Here is a 24,466-nt window from a genome sequence, read left to right as displayed (position 1 = left end):
TGTGCACAAGTCCCAGATGCTGGTGAGAGGGCAGTGGTCACCCTGTGTGCCCCTGATGCAGCCCCCGCATACCCAGGGATGCTGGGGCCAGGCTCTGGGAGCAGCAGCATCCCCCTGATGAACTCCATCTGTATTCCATAGGAACATTGTCCTACAGCCCCCCGGAATGGAATGACTTTGGCTGGTACCATGGCGAGGCAGCAACGGTCTGGTCCCTGGGCATCCTGCTGCACCAGATGGTCTGCGGGGAGCACCCTTTCAGGAGGGGCCGGAACCTCAGCTGGGGCCAGCTCCCGCTGCCACAAGGGCTCTCTCAAGGTGGATCCTCTTCTCTTGGAATGGGTGGAATCCCAGTGCTGGGAGCCAGCAGCAGGCTCGTGGGCATCCCGCTCTGGCAGCTGCTGAGGAGGTGGCACATGTCCTGCTCTCCTCCAAAACAGGGAATTGGTGGGAAAGTTTAGGCCCAGCTCAGAGTGCATCCAGCATGGCCTGGGCATGGGAACAATGGGGTAAAGCAGACAGGAGCCTTCTCTGGCTGACCATCAGATTCTGCTTTCTCTCCCCAGAGTGCAAAGACCTGATCTGGTGGTGTTTATCCGTGAACTCCTTGGACAGACCCACACTGGAAGACCTGTTCTGTGTTCCTTGGATGCAGGATATTCCTCTGCCATAGAAGAAGGGAGAGAGCCACAGGCACACTTTGATCCAGGGCCCTGGTAAGTTCCTGCTCCACATTTGCCTTGGCAATGAGAAGCAAAGGAACCCAACCCTTTTTGTGCTGCCAGTGTCACTGCACCGGGGTCATGGGATGGGAACACACAGCCCTTGTGCTGGAGCTGAGTTGCTCTGCCCAGCACTGGTGGCTGCCATCCCAGCTGGTTTTGCTTGTCCTGGTTCCCTGACAGCTGGGGCCCTGGGCAGAGCCCTGAGAGCCTGGTCTGCCCCCAGGGAAGGAGAAGGAGCCCCTGGAGAAGCTGTACCGGGTGGGGATGATGATGCTGCTGCTGCTGCTGCTGGAGACAGCGAGGGTGACATCAAGGATGACAAGCTCTTCCTCAGCCTGGCCACTGGAGGCTGAAGGTGATGCACTTTGATTCTGGCACCTTCTTCAAAGCCAAACTCCACGGGGAATTTGCAGATGAGTCCCCATCTGGGGAAATTCTGCCAGATTTGGGCATGACCCAGCATGGCAGGGAACCAAAGGCTCCCCCTTTGCTGGGGCAGATGCAACTCATTCTTCAGTCGCTGCCCAGCTGCTTTTGGCAGGGCTGGGAGGATGGGCTGGGGCAGGTACGAAATGGGAGTGGGCTCCTGGCTCTGCCAACAGCCCCCAGCACCCACCGTGCCCTGGGCTGGGGCTGGGGCTGGGGCAGCCAGCCCAACACAAACAAAGCCCCATGGTGGGAGCAGAGGTGGGGCTCCAGAACCTGTGCACAGCTGCTTTGCTGTGCAGGCAAGGAAGGGCTTGGGCTGCTCCACTGCCCTTGTTTGCTTTGGGGTCACTGTGATTTTGGGGGACAGTGCAGGGAGGAAGAGAGAAAGTGTGGGATTCCCTCAGCCATGGCTGGGTTTTTCCCTAGCATGTAGGGGTGGGGCCTTCCTCATGGCACTGACAGAGATAGGAGTTTTTACTGTTTTTCTTGTTTTCCCTTTTTGTCTCAAAACTCTTGTCAATAATGTGTTGTTTGTTATTCCAGAAGAAGCATTCAAGGTGGTCCAGTGTGGATGGGGAAGTGCTTGGGAGCAGCTGTGGCGTGGATGGGCCGTGCCCTTGGAGAAGGCTGAGGCCATGGTTTGGGAGCAGCTTTTCTTCCAGCCGTGGCTGGTGTGAGGTGGGTCCCTGTGTGCTTGGCAGGGTGGGATCAGAGCTTTTGGGAGCTGGCAGCGAGCACAGGAGCATCCTGCACTGGGCAGCTGCTGAGGGCTGGATGTGCCGTGGCTGGCTGCAGGCTGGGCACATGTCCTGCCCTCCTGCTCTGTGCCAAAGGCAGCAGGGATGGGCAGCGCTGGGCACAGCTCGGGGCACAGCCAGCATGGCCTGGGCACCACAGGCCTTGGCACAAGGGCACAGGAGCCCTCAGCTGACGGGCGGTTTCTGCTTTCTCTCCTTGCAGCCGGGCTCTGCGGGTGCTGAGGCTGCTCTGGGCTCTGCCAGGGCTCTGCTGGGCTCAGCCCTTGGCCCAGCTGGGCTGGCTCTGCCCTCACATTGCTCTGACAGCTTTGCATCAGACGAGCCCGTTGTGAGCACAGCGCCTGAGCTTTCTGCTTTGGCCGGTGAGTGAGACTCTGCTGCAGGCCCAGAGATTGCAGCTGGGGACACACATCCAGCTGGCAAGGACCCAAACTCTCCACAGTCCCGTCTGAACACCTGGATCTGTGCAGGGTGTTTTCTTCTTGACTGGCTGGAATTGTGCAATTGCATTTTCTTCCTCCTCTAGCAGTGCCACGGGTGGGCCAAAGCTGGCGAGTGGGCCGTGTTCCTGAGGCAGTGCAGTCTGGAGCTGGTGGATGGAGAATTGCCCTTCTGCACTGCCAAACCAGAGCAAAAAGCCGTAAGTGGGACTTTGTGTCTCTAAGAAATCCCTGACAGTTACAACAGGAATGTGCAGCTCATTCGCAGGGTGAGAAGGAAGGTCATCTTCTAAAGGATTTGGGCTTTGACAGAGTTTCCATTCCCAGTCCTGCTTGGAGCTGGAAGGGCACAAAGCAATTTCCTCTTGCTTTGAGCACAATTTCAAATACCAGTGTTGGGAACAAAGCCCAAAATCTTTTAAGAGGCCGCTGAGGTCAGTAAGATGGATCCATGCCATCAGCACATTTACAATGTAAAGAACTGAGTTCTCTTTTGAAAAAGATCATTTACCTCTTAATGCAAAGAATGTATCTTTGCATTTATGTTTTGTTTTTTTCACTAACATTGTGTTATGTTTTTTCACTAATACTTGGATTTTATGCTTATCTTTTACAATTTACCTATTTTTTTCCTTTTTCCTCTTTTTTCCTTTCAATAGAAAACATGTCCTACAAAAGGAATGTCCTTTGCTCCTGGTTCCTGTGTGGAGCAGCTCCCTTCCTGCTGGCTGAGCTGCTCAGGCAGAGCCCGGCAGCTCCTGGCCCTGCAGGGCTGAGGCTTTTCCCCGTTGCTGGGCACAGACTGATGGAGCAGCACTGCTGAACACGGGCACACAGAGGGACCAGCAGCAGCTGTCTTTGGCCACCTGAGGCTCCAGGGCCCAAAGTCTGAGCAGCCAGGGCTGGAAGAGACTGGCAGGATCTGGTCCCTGACTCTGGGGCAGGGCTGCACAAATGACCCCGCAGCAGCAGCAGCAGCAGCAGCAGCAGCAGCAGCAGCAGCACATGGAGCTGACTTTGAGCACAGCCCCTGCCCCTCTTCCCTCCCGTGTGCAGCGGTGTCACAGCAGCCTGAGGCACCTGGGAGCCCCCAGTGCCAGCAGGGACTGGAGATGGCAGCCCTGGGCTCCTGGAGGCTGTGCAGGGAACAGAGCTGGGCACTCCCTGTCCATGGGGAGCTTCCAGATGGAAAAGGCTGCTGTGCCCAGGCAGCTGCAAAGGCAGAGAAAGGAGGCTCTGGAGCCCTGGATCTGTGCCAGTGCCACAGTCCTGGGCAGCAGCCAGCGAGCCCTGGGGGAACAGAGGGCACAGCACAAGGGACAGAACCAAGCAAGGGCAGAGACTGGAGAGAGCCAGGCCTGGGAGCAGGAACAGCTGCTCCATTGCACTCTTGGAGAAAGCTCTTGGCTGGTTCAAAGCGCTGAAAGGTGTGAAGGGCAGAGAGGAGGCCACAACAAACAATGCTCCTGTTTGCACAGCCTCCCCTCTCCTGTTTGCACAGCCTCCCCTCTCTGTGTCCCAGAAGGAATTGCATTGAGTAGATTCGTCTCTCCCAGTCGTCTCGTTCAGCATGAGCAGCTCAGCACCAGGAACTGAAGGAGCTGAAGCCTCAGGCCACAGGAGCTGGGCAAGAGGGAACTTTTGGAGCAAAGTAATGCTGCTAAAATAGCTCCAGCTGAATGCAGTGGATAGAATCATGGAATCACAGAATCCTCTCTGTTGGAAAAGCCCTCTGAGCTCACCCAGTGCAGCCGCTCACCCAGCAGTGCCAAGCCCAGCACTAAACCACATCCCTGAAGAGCCAAGGCCTGGACACCAGCCCTGAGTGAGGCCTGGACAGCAGGCCCTGAGCCAAAGGTGGTCTCTGGATGAACCTTCCAACCAAACGTTATCTTTGTATCTGCTCCCTGATGAAATATGCATGGTCATTAGCATTGAGATAGATGTAGCCACTCCTTAGTGAAACATGTATTGACCTTTGTGTATTTAGAAGCCAGACAAGGCCATGGAATCTGACATCTGGCCTTGTTTGGGGCTGTATGGTCAAAGTCACCTCCCTTGGTTCCTCCTTGAGCCCTGGCCAGGCTTTGGGAGGATCGCAAGAGGAGGATGAAAGCAGATGTTGCCACACTAGCAGTGCTGTCAGTTTGTTCATTCAGCCCTGTCAGAGCTGGGCCCTCTCCCAGCGGGGTTGGAGCCTCACCTGGGGCTGGAGGCACCTGCAGGAATTCCCAGTGCCCAGGAGTGGCTCTGCAGCCCTTGGCTGTGACAGCTTCCCCAGCTGCTGTGTGGCTCTGGGGGATGGTAAAGCCTGAGGGTAAATGCTACTGGATCTTTGTTAATCACTGCTGCAGTCTTTGGTGGGGATGGTTGGGTGCATTGCTGAGCTGCTCCTTTGGTGATTCTTTGCTGCTCTGAACTGCAGGAAATGACACTGATTCCTTCAGCTGGACTCTATGTCTTTGGTGCTGACCCTGCCCACTGGTAAAACAAAACTGGACCAGTCTCTCCAGATGCCAACAAAATGTCACTTGTTCAGTGTCAGTGTGAGGAATCAGTCCCATTAGAAATTCCCAGCTGGGAAGCCCTTCCCTGGAGTTCCCTGGCTCTGGAGTGGGCTGAGGTCGGAGCCCCGTGTGAGCAGTGGGGCAGTCGGGTAAAAGAAGCTGCACCCCTGGATGTCTTCAAATGCATCCAAAAATTGCATATGGAAAAGGAAAAGACCTTGTGGGTTTGGGCAGACAAAGATGAATTTGCTGAGAGTACATAGGAAACAGCACCTTCAGAAGGAAAAATTATTGTTGGAATGCTCCCACATGGAGCAATAGAAGAAGGTTTTAATCTTGAGCTCAGATGCACTTGTGCAAGTGACATATCAATCTAATAAATAACTATATACATATTTATAGGATAATAAGACCTTCATATTTATAAATTTATTTAGATATGTCTATATCTACATATCTATATTTCTATATCAATATGTACACATAAAATACTAATAATGTGAACTAGTGCTGACAATACTAATTTGGTATCTTTGGCTGCTCAGGGATGTAACACTAAATACCCTACAGAACAGGATTGGCCAGGACCCTCATGTCAGTGGTCAACTTTGTGAGACTGTATACAATGAAAAAAGGAGGAATGGAGGAAATTGGCTACTTTTACATGGTGTGCTGATATTGTGATGTAGAGTGCTTTGTCTGTTCCTGTGAAAAATACAGTGATTAAGCCTGCAGGGTTTTTCATGTACCAGACTATGCACAAGCTGCAGGATTGGTTGTGCAGGTGAAGGGGTTGTTAAAAGAGCAGTTGGAAAAATGAGGAGATGGGAACCTTTGCCCATGGAGAACCCATCTCCCAGATGTGCTCCATGCCTTTAACAATGGCCCACTGGGAAAATGAAACCCCCTGGCTGTGCACGGCTGCCCCCAGTTTGCAAATCCAGCCATGGGCAGTGAGACTTGGGCTGCCTGGGAAATTGTTCTGGTTGTGATGGCTCCTGGCAGGGCCAGCCCAGAGGCTGCAGGGCTGGGCCTTCATGCACTGGAATTAATTAGGATAAATTCAAAGCAAATGAGAGCTATCAATACTGAAACAGGAATTCAGATTTCCTCCAGGACACTTTGCTTTGGTAACTGCTCCCATGGAGCTTGGCCTTGCAAAGTGTTCCTGTCATGGCAAGAGGAATTGATGCAGAATGTCTAGGTGAAATTACAGTGATTCTGAAAACAATAATGAACAAGACTAGATTATTCAACCCCATGATAGGGTAGCACAATTATTGATCTTGCAATTTTAGGAACGATTGTGAAAACAGGAGATCCACCTCCAGTCACCACTGTTTGCGGAGATAAAGGGTTTGGATCCAGCAGCCCTAATAATAGAGCCAGAGTGTGGGTCTGGAGGCCAAAAGGCCCTCCCGAGGCAGCTGAAGGAGCAGCTCCTGGGAAAGACAACTCTGAGTCCTGAAACCTGGGCAGGAACATTGGGATTGTGTCCCTGCAGCCAAGGATTGTGTGTGAGAACAAGGAGATCTGACAGGAGATTGTTTTGCCCATCCTGCCAGACCAGATCTCCCTGTTTGCCCCAAGGGCCCCTTTGGGAAATGCTCTGATCCACGGGGCTCCATGTGAAGGCTGCTGTGACCCTGAGGGACTTGCACAGGAATTCCATCCAGGAGCCTGGGTGCCCATCAGGGACTGGGACCCGGCCCCTTCCAGCCAGAGGGGAAAGGGCCCCCCAGGCCTTGTTAGCCCAGACAGCATGGTAAAGCTGAACAGCAAAGGGCCTGGGGGCATTATTCTGGAATTAAAAAGGTGCCAGCTCCAGGGACAACGGAATTCTTGTTCCTAACTCGAATGAGATTGAGAAAAAAGAATGAAGAACGGTGTCACTAAAGTACTACTGATGTCTGTAAGGTGTACCTTCATAGTCAGCCAGAATCTTTGTCTGCCACAAACACCTCTGGTGTTTCACCAAGGGATTGGTCATCAAAATGTAATGATGGGTTATGATGGATTGCTGAGCTTTATTACAGCGACTTTAGACGGTCACTGTGGTGAGAGAAGGACGAGAATCTTGTTTCTTGATCAGAAGGCTGATTTATTGATATAGGATATATAATACATTATAACTATACTAAAAAGAATAAGAAGAGAGGTTGCAGAGAGCAGCTATGCCAAGAATAGAATAGAAAGAATGAATAACAAAGTTCTTTGCCCAGGGAATCTGTCCTTGAGCTGCTCCTGTGATTGGCCTTTAATGGTACACAAGGAAGATGAGCCAATCACAGGGACACCTGCTACATTTCACAGCAGCTGATAACAATTGTTTACATTCTTCTTCTGGGGCCCTTTGCTTCCCAGAAGAAGGAGAAATCCCAAAGAAAGGATTTCTATGAAGAAATGTCTGCGACAGAGCTTCTTTTGTAATTCTTTGCTAATGATGATGTGGTTTGCTGAGCTTATCCTTTTGTAAATCTTTGCAGCTGTGCATGATATAAATGACACAATTCCTTCAGTTGGTGTCTGTGTCTTTGGTAGTGACCCTGCCCACGGGTGAAACAGGGCCCCCTCTTGCCTAAGTGTTCCCTGGGAAGGCAAAAGCCCTCCCTACAAATTTCCCCCCTTCCTCCCTGTTCCCCCCCTTCATACCCTGAGCATGATGTGCTCTGGTCTGGGCTATGCCCTGGCTCAGTTGGGGTCCCCTGTCCTGGCTGTGTCCCCTGCCCAGCTCCCCCACAGCCCCAGCCCCTCCCCAGCGTGGCTGACAAGGGGCAGGACAGGCCTTGGCTGTGCTGCAGCTCAGCAAGAACAAAACCATCTCTGCGTGCTCAGCCCTGTGCTCAGCACCCGGCCCAGCAGTGTCTCAGTGCCAGGGGCTGTGCCCTCAGTCCCTGCCAGGGGTTTCCATGGCAACTGCCAGGCCAGGTGACCCAGGTGTCCACCTCAGTGCCGGTTGCCATGGCAACAGTGCCCAGCCCTGCCCCTTTCTGTCTGGCTGACCTGGCCTTTGGCCCTGGCAGTGCCGTTGGCTTCTGGTTCCTGGTGCCTGAGCGGCCAGCGCGGCACAGGGCAGGTGGCCATGGCACAGCCCCCAGCAAGGGATCCCCTCTGGCTCTGGGCACTGACACCAGCCCTGAGCAAGGGCCCAGGGCAGCTTTCAATGGCCACCAACCATCACAACAGCTCCGGGCATTGGTTGCCATGGCACCAAACCAAGGAATGGGTCTCCCATGGCCGTTGCCATGGCACCTGGTGGCACCAACGAGTGTCACTGCAATTGTACCTGGAGCAGCCCTGGCACTCCTTTGTCCTGAGGGTTGCCATGGCAGCTGAGGACAGCATCAGCAGGTGCTCTGCAAGGCCCCTGGGGCAGACGGGAAGGAGCAGCAGAGCAGGGGCTGATCCATCCCCAGTGCACTGCACAGCCCAGGGCAGCATCCCAGAGCGTCCTCATGGAGCTGCCAACAACATCCCCCCTCTGCAGCCCTGGCCTCTCCCCCAGCTCACACAAGTGCCCCATCCTTGCAGGCACAGACACGGCAGCACTGGCTCAGCAGCCCCTGTTTGCATTGCACACAGCAGGGGGAGCACCCCCATGCTGTTGGTGTGGGGACATGAACCTGAGGGAGCACAAATGCCATCAGCCCCTGGGGCCAGCAAGGGCTGGGGGACACCAGGGAAACCACTCAGCTTTGTCCTGGCCTCTGCAGTCAGCCAGAAAGTTTGTTCCCATCAGCTGGGAGTTTCCTGTCTCACTGCAGATGCTGTTGCTCAGAGCCAGGGCTGCCTGACAGCCACCCTCAAACTGCCCTGAGCATTTCCTTTCCATTACCTTTGCTTTCTTTACTTTTCACTGCAACAAATTTGTTCTTTTTGCTCATCACAGGGCGCTTAGAACTGGACACAGCACTCTAGGTGCTGCCCAACCAGAGCGGAGCACACGGGAAGAATCCCTGCCGTGTTCCTGCTGGCCACACTGTTCCTGATCCAGGCCAGGAGCCATTGGCCTTCTTGCCCACCTGGGCACACTGCTGGCTCATGTCCAGCTTGCTGTCCATCAGTCCCTGCAGGTCCCTTTCTGCCTGGCCGCTCTCCAGCCACTCTGTCCCCAGCCTGTAGTGCTGCAGGGGTTGTTGTGGCCAAAGTGCAGGACCTGTCACTTGGACTTGTTAAACCTCACCTTGTTGGATTTGGGTCCTGGATCCAGCCTGTCCAGGGCCCTGTGCAGAGCCCTCCTGCCCTGCAGCAGATCAACACTCCCAGCCAAATTGGTGTCACCAGGGTTCCATGAGGCCCCAAAGCATCCCAATGGTCTCCATGATTCCATGAGGCCTCCCAGTATCACAATGTCTCTTTGGTTCCATGGGACCCCTTGGTGTCACAAATTCCCTTGGATCCTTGGGCCCCGCAGTCTCACAATGCCACTATGGCCCCCAATGTCCTGCAGTGTCACAATGGATCCTTGGTTCCATGAGGTGTCTGAGTGTAGCAATGCTCTCCTTGCCTCCACAGTGTCACAAGGGCCTCTTGGTCCCATGGGCCACCATGGTATCCAAAATGTTTCCTTCATTCCAGGAGTCCCTGAGGAGCAGCATTGGAATCTTGGTTCCATGGGGCCCTGCAGTGTCACAATGGGCGCATCATGACACCAGGTTCTGCTCTGTCACAATGCTCTGCATGGTTCCACAAGGCCCTGCAGGGTCACAGAGGCTTCTTGGTTCCATGAGGCCTCAGAGTGCCACAATGAATTCCCTGGTGCTGCAGTGTCACAATGGAGCTCTGGTGACAGAAGATACTGCAGTGTCACCAGAGACCCTTGGTTCCACGGGGCACGACAGTGTCACAATTGTTCCCTCAGTTCCCAGAGTCCCTGCAATGGTGCACTGGCCCCTCAATTCCATTGTTTCCAGGCTTTCCCTGGAAACTCTCCTTGGTTCCACAGTGGCACGATGGCCCCTTGCTTCCACAAGGCCATGCAGGGTCACAGTGGCCTCTGTGGTTCCAGCAGGACCCAGACTGTCACAATGGACTCCTTGCTTCCATTAAGCCCCACAGTGTCACAATGGCCCCCTGCATCTGCGCTGCCATGTCACACACAGTGTCACCATTGTCCCCTTAGTGCCACCAGGCCCCTTGCTTAGTGTCACAATGGCCCCTTGCTTCCCCAGGGCCCTGCAGTGTCACAATCATCAGAGTCAACCAGGCTGCAAAGGACCTTGGAGAGCATCCAGTCCAACCTGGAACGTAACATCACCTTATCACCCAGACCGTAGCAGCGGGTGCCACATCCAGTCTTTCCTTAAACACCTCCAGGGATGGTGACTCACTTGTTCCTGATCCATAGGATTCCCAGGGTTTGGATGAGGGAAATGGTGGGTAAGTGGGGGGGACAAAGCGTTACTGATCGTCAGCTTTAAGCTCTTGATTTTAATATTTATTCAGACTGCATTAGAAGGTGCTGGGGGTCAATATCAATTGGACATTACTGATATCAGTCTATAAACAGGAAAAGAAAACTTAACAGGATAAATCAATTCTGTCTTCATTGTTTTCAATATAGTTTCTTCAGTTTGAATACACTTCAGAAATGTGTCTTATTAACCATGAAAGAATTGAAAATCTAGAGTATTCCCTGTGGCTTTTCTTGTTCAGGCGTTGTGAACAAATGTTGATGAGCCTTTTCCCATGAACTCCTGAACTAAAGAGGTCAAGAAAGAAGAGGCCTCTGCAGTAGGAAAATTCATCATCAAACTCCAAGTGGCTGAGAACCCATCCCCATCAGGGCAGAAATGAACAGAAATGGGCACAGCTTTGTGGCTGCCCCAGCTTTGGCATGGGCCCTGGGCCTGGAGCAGGAGCAGCTCTTGAGGGCAACAAGGTAACAGCTCTTTTGCTACCATGGGCAGATGGGATGGCAGCAGGGGCTGCAGAGCTCTCAGCACCTCAGCCCGAGGGGAGCAGGGCAGCCAGGGGGCCTCCTTTGGCCTTGGCCAAGCACCTTCCCCCATGGCTGGGGCTGAATCCTGTGGCAGCTGCAGCTGCTGCTGTGCCCTTGCCAGGGGCTGAGGCCGTGGGGCAGTGCCCAGAGCAGCCTGGCCTGAGAAGAGCTGTGGGGCCAGAGCTGGCTGGGCTGGGCTGGGTAGAGGCCCTTGGTGCTGCCCAGAGCTCAGGGCAGCTGGCAGAGCTTGCAGGGAGCTGGGCTGGGCTCAGAGAGCCTGGCCCAGAAACCATCAGTGTCCATCTCAGCCTGGCTGAGCGTGCAGGGGCAGGACTCAGGCCAGGCCTTGTGGGGCAGGGCCAGCGCCTGTGCAAGGCATTGCAAACAGGCAAGTGGCCCAGAGAGAAGGCTGCTCTGTGCCCTTGGTGGCATGGACAGAGCAGGGAGGGGGCCCAGGACATTTGTCAGTACCAGCCTCTGTGCCCAGCCCTTGGCAGCCCTGGCTGCTGAGCCCAGCTTTGGCCTGGGCTGAGTTTGGCTGTGGCCCAGCTCCATCCTCCTGCAGGGCCCAGGGCCTGTTCCCGGCCATGGCCAGCCCTGGCTGCGTCTCTGCTGGCCCAGAGGCCGGAAGAGCCCGGGGCAGGGCTGTGTGTGCAGCCCCACAGGTGCCACAGGCTCTGCAGGAGCTGGCAGAGGCTGCCCAGCAGGGAGGCCATGGGGCAAAGAGCCCCAAGGTTGCTGTGGGCACCACGGCACAGGGGCCGTTCCCAGCCGCAATGCTCCTGGCCTGGGCTGGGCCTGCACAGGGGCTGGGCCACCATGGCTGGGCCTGCACAGGACCACAAAGGGGCCACGCAGCCGCTGCTGGGGCTGACAGCAAGGCCAGGCACACACAAGAAATTGCTGAGCATGGCCTGTGCTGGCTCAGCCTGACTGTGCCAAAGGCAGAGCTCAGCTGCTCTTGGGGGCTGCAGGAACACTCCAGAGCCCAAAGAGACTCCATGGCTTTGCTGGAGACCAAGGCTGCAGCAGAGAAATGCAGGGCTGCTGCGGGATGGGGAGGGCATTGAATTCCAGCACACACCTCAGCTCTCTGATGATCCCAGCACCATGCTGGGCCCTGTTTCAGGCTGGAGCAGAGCAGATGTTGATGGGACAGGAGCCCTGAGGGGCTGTCAGGGACCTGCAGCTTGCAAGGTGCTCTGCTCTCCCTCAGGTGCTCTCTGAGACATCCTATTCCAGCTGGGCACCTCAGGGCACAAGTGGCACTGCCTGTCCATGGGTACACAGCTGATGTCTGCCTGGAAAGGAGAAGAGGTTTTAATACTGGTTAGTTTCCTAATATACAAATGGATCTTTGTTACCTGGGTCATTTGAGCATTTTTAAGCCATGGCAATTTTTTCCCACCAGGAACAGGAACTTCCTGGAAGTGTAATGATGGCAGAAGAACAAATACTGATCTTCCTGTGGACTTGTGTCACCAATATCCAGTGTATTGCTTCCTCTCAATCTTCCTTCATGTATTTCCAGCTCTCCTGGTTAGATGGCCATGTCTAAGGACGCCCCTTCACTAGAGCAGCTGGATCAATGTCTACCTTGCTGTTTTTTGATTTCCTCCTCCAGATGCTCTCTGGTCTTTCAAGTGCCCTTCAAATGACTGGTTTCATGCTTTGAGGTGCAGAGAGTTGCCCCATATTTCTGAAGTTCAATAAATATCATGTTAGTCAACATCTTAATTGCGTTTATATCTATCACTTAATTTTTCCTATGTCTTTGCCTAAAACTGTTATGTACAGAAATCCCTTGGGGATGGGGGACATTTCAGATGCGATTGGTACATCACAGAGAGCTGAGGAAAGAGCTGTGAGCGATATTAAACTGTTCAAATGTTCGACTGTAGCATTGTGTGTGTTTTATATGGGTTTATTGTAAAGTTGGTTCTTTTTTATAACTTAAGAATTTGGTTTGACCCTCTGTTCCCTCCATGTTCTCCCTCCTAATGGTTTGTTCCTCCCACCTGTTCCCTGTCAACCATTGTAACCGTCCCCTCTCATGTCAAGAATCTTCTATGTCACTCATCCCTCACCTAGAATATGATTTTTCCCTTCAGCCTTTTCCCTCCCCTGGGCGCTTCCTATTGGTTCAGTTGTGTCCCTCGCTGCTCCCCTGGGTTTTGCTCATTGGACCCTCGTGTCTCTTCGGTTGCCCCCATTCCCTTTTTAAGTGCATCCCTAATGGTTTTTACCTGGACCGTCACTGGCCCCGCCTGGGCTAAAAAAGCGCCTTGGCATCCACACGCGTGTCCACTCCTTCATTCCATCACCTCAGTTCTTCGCAGTCCTGCTCTCGCCTGCATCACCACACTGTAGACGGAGCCACTACTCAGGGGTTCTTGCCGAGAACCTGGGAGTGGCGGGATTCATAGTCGCCACCAGTCACTCCAGGAGCAGCTAGCCAGCCGGTCAGCTCCAGTGGCTGCGGAAGTGAGACTGCATTCAACGTGTGTTTGTTGGCAAGAAACCTTTCTGTGCCTCTGTGTGTCACCAGGCCCTGAGCCCAAAGGACACAAACCTGATGAGTTGTGATTCCCACTGCAGGGGCTGCACTTGCACCTTGGCTCTGCACAGGAGAGCTCTTCATCCCCTTTCTCTCTTTTCCTCCCTCTGGGCATGGAGGGAGCTCCTGGCTTCAGTGTGTGACTCGTGTGTGCAAAGAGCAAATCTGGGCAGAATCGGGGCAGGGAGGGTTTGGGGGGACTTTGGGATCTGTGCTGGGCTCAGAAGGTTTTCCATTGCTCTGAGACTGTCTGCTGTGGAAAGTGGATTCAATATCCCACAGAGTAATGACTTTTGCATTTGATGGAACTGTGCCTTCCCTTGGCTTTGTTGACTAACAATAAATGAACATCTGTCAGTGTCTCAGGCAGCTCCTTCTCCAAGGAAAGCAGGTGGGAGTTGGAGCCAAGGAGCTGAAAGCTGCAGGTGCAGCCTGGGCTGGAGGGAACTCAGATTTGCACAAGGCTGCCCTGAGTGCCAGGGCTTGGATGGCGGAAATGGTGGGGTGGGGGTAGGGACAGAGTCTGATTGATTGTCAGCCATGGAGTGTCTTGATTTTCATATCCATTCAAAATGCATGAGGAGGTACTTGGATGCAGTGTCAATTGGAGACTGCACATATCAATGAATTATCAGGAAAAAAAAGCTAAACAGGACCTGAAAAATCCTTTCTCACTGTCTTTTTAAATATATTGCATTCACTGCAGATATACTACTGAGATCTGTCTAATTAACCACAAATGATTTGAAAATTAAAATCAAATTGGCTTGCTCAGGTGTTCTGAATGTTAATGAGCCCTGGGACACTGAATTCCTGCACTCAAGAGCTGAAGGCTGAACAAGCCTCTGCAGCAGGAAAATTCAGCAGCAGCCTCCAAGTTGCTGAGGATGTCAGCAGCCCCCACTGAGGCCATCCCTGCCCAGAGACCGTGGGGCAATGGGCAGACATGGAGAGCGTCCCTGGGGCTGGGGCAGCACAACTCAGAGGCACCAGGTGCTCCAGCTGGGCAATGAAGTGTGGAATGTGGCTGGGAAAGCCCTGCCTGGGCTGGGCCAAGCAGGACACACAAGCCCTGACCCCCAACCCCCAAACAATTCTCTCAAGGAGACATTTAAAAGGAATTACAATTGTTTCCTTCCTCTGAGTTGGATGCACTAGAGAAATACCAACAAGAGATTCTCAGGAGCTCAAAACAGCAAACCAATCTTTACTGGGAATTTTAGAAAATCAGAGAAACTTTGGCAAAAGGTTTTCTATGACATTCAATCAACAAAAAACAGTTATCAACGCTTTAACTTGACCCATTCAACTTCAGAAACTCTATGCCTGTTCAATTTTATGTTAAAAAAAAATTGCAAGATGACTTAAACAGAAATAGACACAGAAAGAGAGAAAGACAAAAAAGATTTAGAGAAGCACACACAGAGCTATTAACTCCTGGATTCTAGCAGTGTTCAAATGGAAATTCCAAGAGGAGATAGGGTCCACAAATGTGCTTGCCTTGTTGTTAGCCTTAAACACCCCTTGGTCTCCCTGGGCCCCTCCCCCAGGTGGGACTTGGTGTCATTTGGTCCCTCAGGAGCTGGGCTGGGGCTGCAGAGGTGGCTGTGGGGCATTGCCTGTGCTGTGCCAGGGACTGGCAGCCACTGCTGGGCTGGGATAGAGGCTCTGGGGGGATTGGGGTTCCAGGGCAGTGCAGAGCTGGGGTTCCAGGGCAGGGCAAGGCTGGACCTGCCCCTTCCTCTCTCACACACAACATGTTTCCAGCCAACAATCTCCTCCAGTCTGACACAACAGGCAATGTTGGAGGTGAAATCCCAATTCTGGTCTTGGGCACCTGGCTGAGAAGGACAGTTCTTTTCCAGAGGAAGGAAAGCACAGAGCCCCAGTGTTTGGAAGGCAGGTGAGAGCCTCACTAGGCCAAGGCCAGCTAGATTTGTGAGGTATGGCAGATTTTGTCTGGGAGCAGTCTTTGGATTTAGGCAATTTTGGAGGTAGAAATCCAATCTCGACCATGGGCGCCCGGAGAAGCAGGATGGTGTTTTCCCATAGGAAGGAGAGCATGGAGCCTCTCTAGTGTTTTGGGGATAGATGGGAGGTGACCTTTGTAAAACCACTGCAAGACAGACTTGTCCTGGCAGTATTCCTATGTGAACAATCCCTGGGTATAAGGAAATTTGGAGGTGAAATTGCGGTTCTGTCCACAGGTGCCTGGAGGAGAAGAAGAGCTCTTTTCAATTGGGAAGGAAGGCACGGAGCCCCATCATTTGAACAGGAGATGAGATGAGACCCTCAACATGTCAAGGTGATTTATCAGGCAGCCCCTGGGAGGCCAAACCAGCCAGACCTGTTTCATGTTCCCTTAGTTTTGTGGGGCCCCATATTGTCACAATGCTGCCTAGGATCCATGAGGCCCCACAGTGCCATGATGACAACTTGTTTCTATGGGGTCCAGCCGTGTCACAAGGGCAAAGTCGTGCAGTGTCACAATGGACCCTTGGGTTGATGGGGTCCCACAGTGTCACACTGGCCCCTAGGTTCCAGAAGGCTCTGCAGTGTCACAATGGTCCCAATGATTCCACGAGGCCTTGCTGTGTCACAATGATCTCCGTGGTTCCCCAGGCCCCACAATGTCATGTCACTCCTCTGTTCCATGAGCCCTGCAATGTCACAATGGACCTTTGGACCCTGGGGCTTTGCTGTGTCACAATGGTCTCCTTTGGCTCCACACTGTCACAATGGGCCATTGATGATAGGAGATATAATAAAGCCTCTATTCTGGCCTTATTATCAAGCAGTGCAAGATAGCCCGGGAGCCCAGTCCTCAGGGAGACAGGGTGCCCTAAAGCTAGGCTAGCCCGAGGCTGATGCTGCGGGCTAACCCCCTTAGCAAGCTTGGTGATTACCAGCTCTTTTGTGGTTGCAAGCTCTCTTAGGATCTCAGCTCTTGCTTGCTAGGTAGGTTGCCCTTGGCTGAGGGCAGCTGTAGGCGAGAGAGGAGAAGGAGGTCCTGGTGTTCCACAGTGATGACTTTATTGGGGGAGTCTGTGAAGGGTCCCAGCGACAGCTGTTCTTCTGTCAAATGGGCTAAAGTAGGCCCCTTTCATTGGGTTAAGGGGGATCAAAACTTGACCAATAGTTAGGGTTTAGGTAACATAGCCTATAGGGTTACAGAGATAAGCTATGGGGCGGAGATCAGAGAGACAGGAACTTATGTTGCTGTCTCAGCAGTTCCTATTGTTCAGTCCTCCATGGAGCCTTACCCAGGTCCATAGGGTTTACGATAAGGAGGCCCCTCTGTGTCACCCTGGAGCTTTGGTTCCACACAGTCCTGCTATGTCACAATGAACCCTTGGTTCAATGGAGGTCTACAATGTCACCATGGCCCCTAGGTTCTATGCAGCCCTGCAGTGTCACAATGGTCTCCTTTGGTTGGCCAGTGTCACAATAGACCACTGATGACACAAGGCTCCACAATGTCACAATGGACCTTTGGTTGCATGCAGCCCTGCGGTGTCACAAAGGCCTCTTGGTTTCACGAGGCCCCATAGTATCACAAGGGTCCTCTTGGTTCTGTGGCGACCCCCTATGGTCACAATGGTCTCACTGGTGCAATGAGGCCTCACAGTGTCACAATGCTTTGCTTATCCATGGGGCCTCATAGTGTCACAAGGGTCTCCATGATTTCATGAGTTCCCTCAGTGTCAAAATGGCCCCTTAGTTCTGTGAGGTTATGAAGTGTCTTCATGGTCTCTCCATGATTCCCCAAGGCCTTACAATGTCAAAATGGACCTTTGGCTTCATGGGGCCTCAAAGTGTCACAATGGCCCCTTGGTTCCATCACACCCCAGAGAGTCACAATGGTCTCCACAGTTCCAGGAGGTCCTATGATGCCACAATGGACCCTTGTTTTGATCGGACCTCTCAGTGTCACAATGATCCCTACATTCCATGGAGTCACACAGTGTCAGTACAATCCCTTTGGTTCCATGAGGTCCAGCCATGTCACAGTGCTCTCCATGATTTTATGAGGCCCCATAGAGTCACACTGCTCCCTTGGTCTCATGAGGCCCCACAGTGTAACAATGACCCCTTGGTTCCATGGGCCTTGTACTGCTGCATTCCCCCCTCCCCTTTCAGGCCACCCTGCCAGCTGAGAAATGCTCCTTGGGCCTCGGCCTTGGCCAACAGTCCCTGGGCTCAGCTCCTCTGCAGCTCATCACAAACACTGTCAGCTCCAGGCACTGCTGCTGCCCAACCAGCTCCTGGTTTCTGTAGGAGCAGCCCTGGGAACTGTTTCTGTTCCCTCCATGGCACAACATCCCTGTTCTTACACTGCCAAAGAAAGCTGTTGGTGCCAAGTGCAGGCAGGATGAGCCATTGCTGGGACTGAAGCCCCTCTCTTGGGGCCCTGCAAACAGCGCTCCAAAAGGAGCCCTTGGAGCTCTCCTGGGCCAGCGACTCCCTCTGAGTGGGGCCTCTCCCAGCCGGGAACTCTCCCGTTTGCTGCACTCGGGGATCCTGAATAACCACAGAGCCTGGGCCGATCCATCCTCTCCTCCAGGTTTAACCCTCCGCCTGCTGGGGAGATGCCAAAGCATCCACAGGGAGCATTTCCTGCCCTCAGGGGAATTTCTCACAGGTGCCTTGTACTGACTCTTTGTGTCTGTGTGCACACAGGAGTGCCTGTGCTGGGGAAATGTGGCAAAAATGCTGCTCTCTAATGGGGTTGGAGTACCTTGGATAGCTGAGTCAGTCAGATATCCAGTTATCAGTAAGTAAGTATAAGTCACGAGGTCTAAACAAAGTTAAATGCTGCTAAGAGTTGTTCTTTTTCCAAGTTGTTAAATTTAATTTATTAGCTAAGTTAAGGATTGTTAAGTGTAATTCCTCTGTTAAATTTATAACTCATAGGTTTTAAGTAAGGTTAAATAGTGTTAAGTGCTGCTCTTTTGCTAAATTGGGGAGTTGAAGGTACCAGTTAAAGTTAAGGTATAAGTAAAGTCCTGTTAAGTTTGAGCTCTGTTAAGCTTTTGGCTCATATTCCTTTTATCTTTGCCCTCACTGTCCTTGTGTCTCACACATACCCAGGAAGAGTTCTTGGCTGATTTCTGGTTTGATTGACAGGATTTGATTTGGTTTCGTTGTTGCCTTATTTCCTTGGAGTGCCTGAATTGTCCAGTCAGGAGCAGAGTGACTCTTGTAAAGGAACTTTGTGCTGCTGTCCCTTAATATTAAATCTGGTGTTTGCTTCTCCCTTGCTGGGGATTTTTCAGTGCTCTCAAGGCCTTGTTGGTAGCAGGGTGAAGGAGCCCTGGCCCAAGCTCTGGCCCTGGGGGACATGGGGATGCTGCCGGGGTGTCCCTGTCCCCCTGTGCCACCCCCAGGGCCCCGGCCCCCGGCCCGGTGTCAGGCTCTGGGGTCGATCTCGTGGAACATCCTCTGGGGGAGGCTGCGGGGCCGGGGGACCCGGGGGGACCCGGGGGGACAGGGGACCCTGCTGTGCATGAGCAGGGTTGGAGTGCTCTGGGGGGAATTGTGAGGGGGGCCAGGGCAGAGTGACCTCCCCACTGACCTCACACAGCCATCTGTGATGTCACACAGCCCCTGTGATGTCACACAGCCCTTTTGCAATATCACACAGTCATCTGTGATGTCACTGCCGGCTCTGGGACATCACGCAGCACCTTTGTGATGTCACAGTGCCAGCTCTGGGATGTCACCTTGGAATGTCATGCACCTGCACTGTGATTTCACAGAAGATTCTGTGGTGTCAGAAAGTCACTATGTGATGTCACAGCCTGTCCTATGATGTTACATAGCCACCCAGTGATGTCACAACCCACTCTCTGATGTCATAGAGCCAGCCTCTATGATGGCAGGATCTGCTCTGTGGCCGCTCATTCTACCCTATGATGTCACAGACAGCTGTGTGATGTCACAGCACCCTCAGTGATGTCACAACCCCCTCTCTGTGATGTCATACTGCTACTCTGTAATGGCACAGCACACACTTTCACCTCACAGCCTGCTCTATGATGCCATCCAGCCATGCCATGATGTCACAGCCTGCTTTGTGATGTCACAGAATCCCCTCTGTGATGCTGTAGCTGCTCATTGACCTCACACAACAAACTCTGTGCTCTCATAGCCCTACCTGTGACCTCACACAACCCACTCTGTGCTGGCCTTGGCCTCTTGGGGACCACCTCTCATCTGCTTTCAAAACACCTGGGGGCCTGTGCTTTTCTTCTCATTGAAAAAAACATCTCTCAAGTCCAGGCATCCATGGCCAAAATTGAGAATCAGCCTCCAAAATTCCTTATATCCAAGGATAGCTCCCAGAGAAAAGCTGCCAGGTCTGTCCAGGTTCTCTTGGTTTCCTGAGAGCCAGCTCTCATCTGCCTTTGAAACACTGAGGCTCTGTAATTTTCTTTCTGTAGAAAAGAACTGTCCTTCTTGTCCTGATGCCCGTAGACAAAAGTGGGCTTTGGCCCCCCAGATTCTGTCTTTCCAAGGATTCTTCCCTGACCACAGGTCTGGCTGGCCTTGGTCTCTTTGGGGCTGCCTCTAATCAGCCATTGAAACACTGGGGCTCTGCCCTTTCCTTCCCATGGAGAACTGTCATTCCAGTCCAGGAACCCATGGCTGGAATGGAATTCCACCCCCAAAACTGCCTGAATATCTAAGGGTTACTGTAGGACAAAAACTGCTAGGACAGACAGGTCTGGCTGGCCTTGGCTTCTGGTGACTGCTTCTCGTCTGCTTTCAAACCCTGGGGTTCTGTGGTTTCCTTCCTATAGAAAAGAACTGTCCCCCTTGTCCAGGTGCTCCTGGCCTCAAGCACTTGACAATTGATAGGGACATGGGAGCCCTGTGCTCAGTGGGGTGGGGAGTGAGGACAGCAGAGGAGAGCCCTGGAAGGGATTGAAGGGTGGTTTCAGAGTTGGTGGATCCTTTTCACATAGTAGAAAACAGATAGAGAAAGAAAGAATTATTTCCAAAGGCACCAGAGGAAACCCAGACTGGACACCAGGATAAAGGAATTTCCCTGCCAGGGCAGGGCTATGGCGCAGCACGTCCCCAGCAGGAGCCTGGAGCAGTCCAAGGCTTTGTGTGTGCAGGCAGAGGCAGGCAGGAGGCAGAGCTGTCAGCAAAGGAAGGGCCCAGGCAGGTGGGGCAGCCGGGGGATGCCGACAGCCTGCAGGGACAGAGGCGCAGGTTTGCTCAGCATCAGAGACACCTTCGCCTTGCTTGTCCCCACCTGTCATCACTGCCTCCAGTGTTCTGCTCTACCCGGAACTAGGGGACATTTTCACATGAGTTGTGTCCCTCAGTGGGTCCCATTTAAAGAGAATTTGGACTTTGAATCTGATTTTGAGTTCTTGAGAATTTCTTTGAGCACACACTGAGGCACTGAGTCTGATGCAAAGAGCACCAAAGCCCCAGAGGGTCATTGAAGTCCTTGTGCCGTGTCTGTGCTGCTGAGCTGGGCTGGGCTCCTGGCCCAGAGGCAGCTCCTGGCAAGGGCAGCGCTGCAGAGAGACAGCTCTGGCCAGGAGCAGCTCCTGTGCACAGCCCAGCAGGGCTGGGGCACTGCCAGGGCCCCTCAGGGACACCAGCAGGGCACAGACAGAGCTCACAGGGGCTCAGCACTGGCAGGGGCTGTGGGATGGCCCCAAGGGGGCTGTGTCACAGCAGCACCTCTGGGGCTGTGTCATAGAGGCACAGAGCAGCTGGGATGTCAGCAAGGGGCTGTGTGACAGCACAGAGTGGACGGTATGACAGCACTGAGGGGGCTGTGACATCACAGAGCAAGCTGTGACATCAAAGAAGGCAGCTCTGTGACATCACAATGTGGGTTGTGACATCGAGTAGGATATCACAGAGCAGCTGTGTGGCGTCATAGAGAAGACTGACATTGCAGACATAGCTGTGGCACCACAAGGTGACTGTGACATCACAAAACATCTCTATGACATCGCACAGCAGCTGAATGACATCATATAGAGGCTGTGTGATATAACAGAGGGATTGTGTGACATCACAGGAGGTTGTATGAAATCATAGGTAGCCATTGACATCACAGGGGCTGTGTGACATCACAGGGGCTGTGTGAGGTCTCTGGGGAGGTCACTCTGCCCTGGCCCCCCTCACAGTTGCCCCCAGAATAGTCCAACCCCTGCTCGTGCACAGCAGGGATGTCCCCCTGAGTCCCCCCTCCCCCGGCCCCACAGCCTCCCCCAGAGGATATTGCACGAGATCGACCCCAGAGCCTGACACGGGGACAGGGGACTGGGGCCCTGGGGGTGGCACAGGGGAACAGGGACCCCCCGGCAGCGTCCCCGTGTCCCCCGGAGCCTGGGCCAGGGCTCCTTCACCCTGTTATAGATAAATATCATAATATTGGCTTTTTGTAAATATTAAAATGGATTTTATATGTGTGCTGTTAAAGTAACTTTGTTCTAAAGATATCGCTTTTATTTCTGTTGTTAATTAAGCTCAGTGAAATAGCTGCTTGTGTTAAACTGCCTGCTTGGATGGGATAACATCCAATGCACACAGGATGAGGACACCTGGACAGATCTGCAAACTATCACCACTCACTGTCTGAAGGCAGAGATGACCAAGGCCCCAAAACTGGAGGTGATAAAGACAAGGAGCCAAAACCACAGCCAAGAAACACACATGCTCTGTAAAGACAGACCCAAGGAGGGGCCATGTAAAATCGTTCCTGGAATATGTAAAGTAGTTCATGGATATGCATGAGGGTCTATGAATATGCAACAGGCTGATGTAAGGGGAAAGGTATTTCAGGGAGATCACTGAAGGTAACAGGGTTCTCCTGGCTGAGTGTCAAGACGCACCCGGCTGTAATAACCTTCGCTCCGTGGTCCTGGTCTCCCATTGACCTTTATTCAACTTTGTACAATTTCACAGGAGAGTGAATCTGTTTTTCACAAATGGAATCTCAAGGAAACAAGGGTCAGTTGCTAAGCCAAGGCTCTACTTTGACCAAGTGGGGCCTTATGGGACACAGGTGCCACTGGGACATTGCCGGGTCTGGTAGGAACAAGCCTCCGTTATTGCACAGTGTTACAGAGGAGTAGCATCATAGTTGGGTCTCACAATGAGGAGGTAGATACTATGTGTATGTTAAGATGTGTAGTGATGTTAATGTCATCCGTCCCCCATAGTCCTCTTTCCCCTCCCCTTGTAATGGCCTTGGTGGTTGGGGCATTTGGGGAGGGCAGGTTTGTCACTAAGAGGCACAGCACAGCTGTTGAAGATTGCAGTGCAAGTTGTTTGCCATTGCCATCTGTATGGCAGATTACCTTTGTCCAGTGGGCAGTTTGCTTTATCTCTCTCTTTGAGTGCCCACATTCACACCTCCCTCGGGAGGGGACACCTGCTGATAACAGACTATTGAATGTCATTGCATGACTGATAAGACCTCTAACATCCCATGGTGAGATGTTCGGCCCAGAGGAAGGAGACAAGCATTCCTACTCAGATATAATCCAGAAATTTTTTGAGACAACAGCATGTTTTTCTCCACGGGATTCCCCAGAGAAACAGCAGCTGCCTCTCCTTCCATTGGGTCTTCAGAGGAAGAATACATCCTTCTCTACAGATTCCCCTTGCACCAACCGAACCACCCCTGACACTGCAGGAGGGCTGCAGCCACAATTCCAATGGGACTGCCACCAACACCCTGACCCACAGGGTGTCAGGTTGGGTTCTAACTCTGTCAGTGTTGTTCTAGTGTACTGCAATGTTTATTTTATCCTTTTTTTTTTCCCCCTATTAAAGAGCTGTTATTTCCTGCTCCCATATTTTTGCATGAGAGACCCTTAATTTAAAATTTATAGCAATTTGGAGGGGTGAGGAGGGTTTACATTCTCCATTTCAGGGGAAGCTCCTGCCTTCCTTAGCAGACTCCTGTCTTTCCAAACCAAGACAGATTTTGGCGCCTAATGTGGGGCTCGAGGGCACAGAAACAAAAAAGGAATAACAGTTCCTGAGTAATCTAATTTTTGTGTGTAGCTATAGAAACCTCATTAAGCGACACCATGTGGTCCAGCTTGCCCTAGTTTGGGTGGCACGTGATCGTGGCTGTATTCCTCCCATTTATAGGCCCTTATCTATACATGGGTCCTATAACCAAGGGTACTGTGGCTGTTATCCGGTTTGTTTTATGGGTGAATAAGGTGAGGGATTCATGGATTTTTACCTTCCTCTGGAAAGCAGGCACACAGATTCACAGCTATCACACACTAACAGTATGGTTTTGGGGTTTCTTTAATAAAGGCACTTGCTGTAAGGAAATTACACTGGGTGAAATCTTCTCCCAACCTTTAGTCATCTCTTTGGGTCTGCCCCACTAGTTTTTGAAGGGTTCACATCCACTCTAAATATTCATGGTATCATACAGTGGCTGGTGTTGCTGATAGGCCTGCTCTATTTAGCATTTAGAGAGAAGGGGTGACTTACCCTGACACCAACCCCAGAATCCAATCCGCCACCAGAGTCTGGGGATGCTGCTGCCCCAGAGCCTGACCCTAGCCCACATCCCACCCCAGATGTGAACTACCCAGATTGGGTGGGGCGTCTGGTGAAGGAGATACGTGAGATGGGCTGGATGCTGAAGGAATACACTTCCCCAGCTGGTGAGAAGCCCTCACTCTGCCGTGAAGAAAGAAAGTGTAATAGTGCAGCAGCGGAACCCACAGATGTTACAACTGTCCAGGTTCCAGCTGAATTGCAAAGGCAGACACAGCCAGCAGCAGTTGCCCCTGTAGAAACAAAGAGATCTAAGACAAAAGCAGAGCACCCAGATAAAAGACAGCCCTCACAACCCACAGGGGAGCAAGAGGTTGCAATCATCACCGAGTCCCTGACGTACAAAAGTCTCCGTAATCTGAGCACCGACATTGTATGACGGGGACGTGAGGCTTGTACAACCTGGCTGCTTTGCGTCTGAGATCTTATGAGTACAAGCGTCCAGCTGGATGGTGGTGAGGCAAGGAATTTGGGACCCTTGACCCACGACTCAGGTATCAATCAGATTGTTGAAAAGGAGCCAGAGTCTCTTTCCCTCTGGGAGCG

General features: G+C 52.6%; 1 protein-coding gene across 1 annotated transcript in view; it reads left to right on the top strand.

The window, feature by feature from the left end:
* LOC141727780 (serine/threonine-protein kinase pim-1-like) overlaps window positions 1-24,299 on the top strand; it is a 34,569-nt gene extending 10,270 nt beyond the window's left edge. The window contains exons 5-6 of the mRNA XM_074534067.1: window positions 142-318; window positions 24,223-24,299. Coding sequence (XP_074390168.1) covers window positions 142-318; window positions 24,223-24,299 — 254 coding nt within the window. The remainder of the gene's footprint in view (window positions 1-141; window positions 319-24,222) is intronic.
* The last annotated feature ends 167 nt before the right edge of the window (window positions 24,300-24,466 follow it).

This window comes from Zonotrichia albicollis, unplaced genomic scaffold (assembly GCF_047830755.1).
Source record: "Zonotrichia albicollis isolate bZonAlb1 unplaced genomic scaffold, bZonAlb1.hap1 Scaffold_254, whole genome shotgun sequence".
Lineage (NCBI taxonomy): Eukaryota > Metazoa > Chordata > Aves > Passeriformes > Passerellidae > Zonotrichia > Zonotrichia albicollis.
This window is presented reverse-complemented; position numbering and strand designations above follow the sequence as displayed.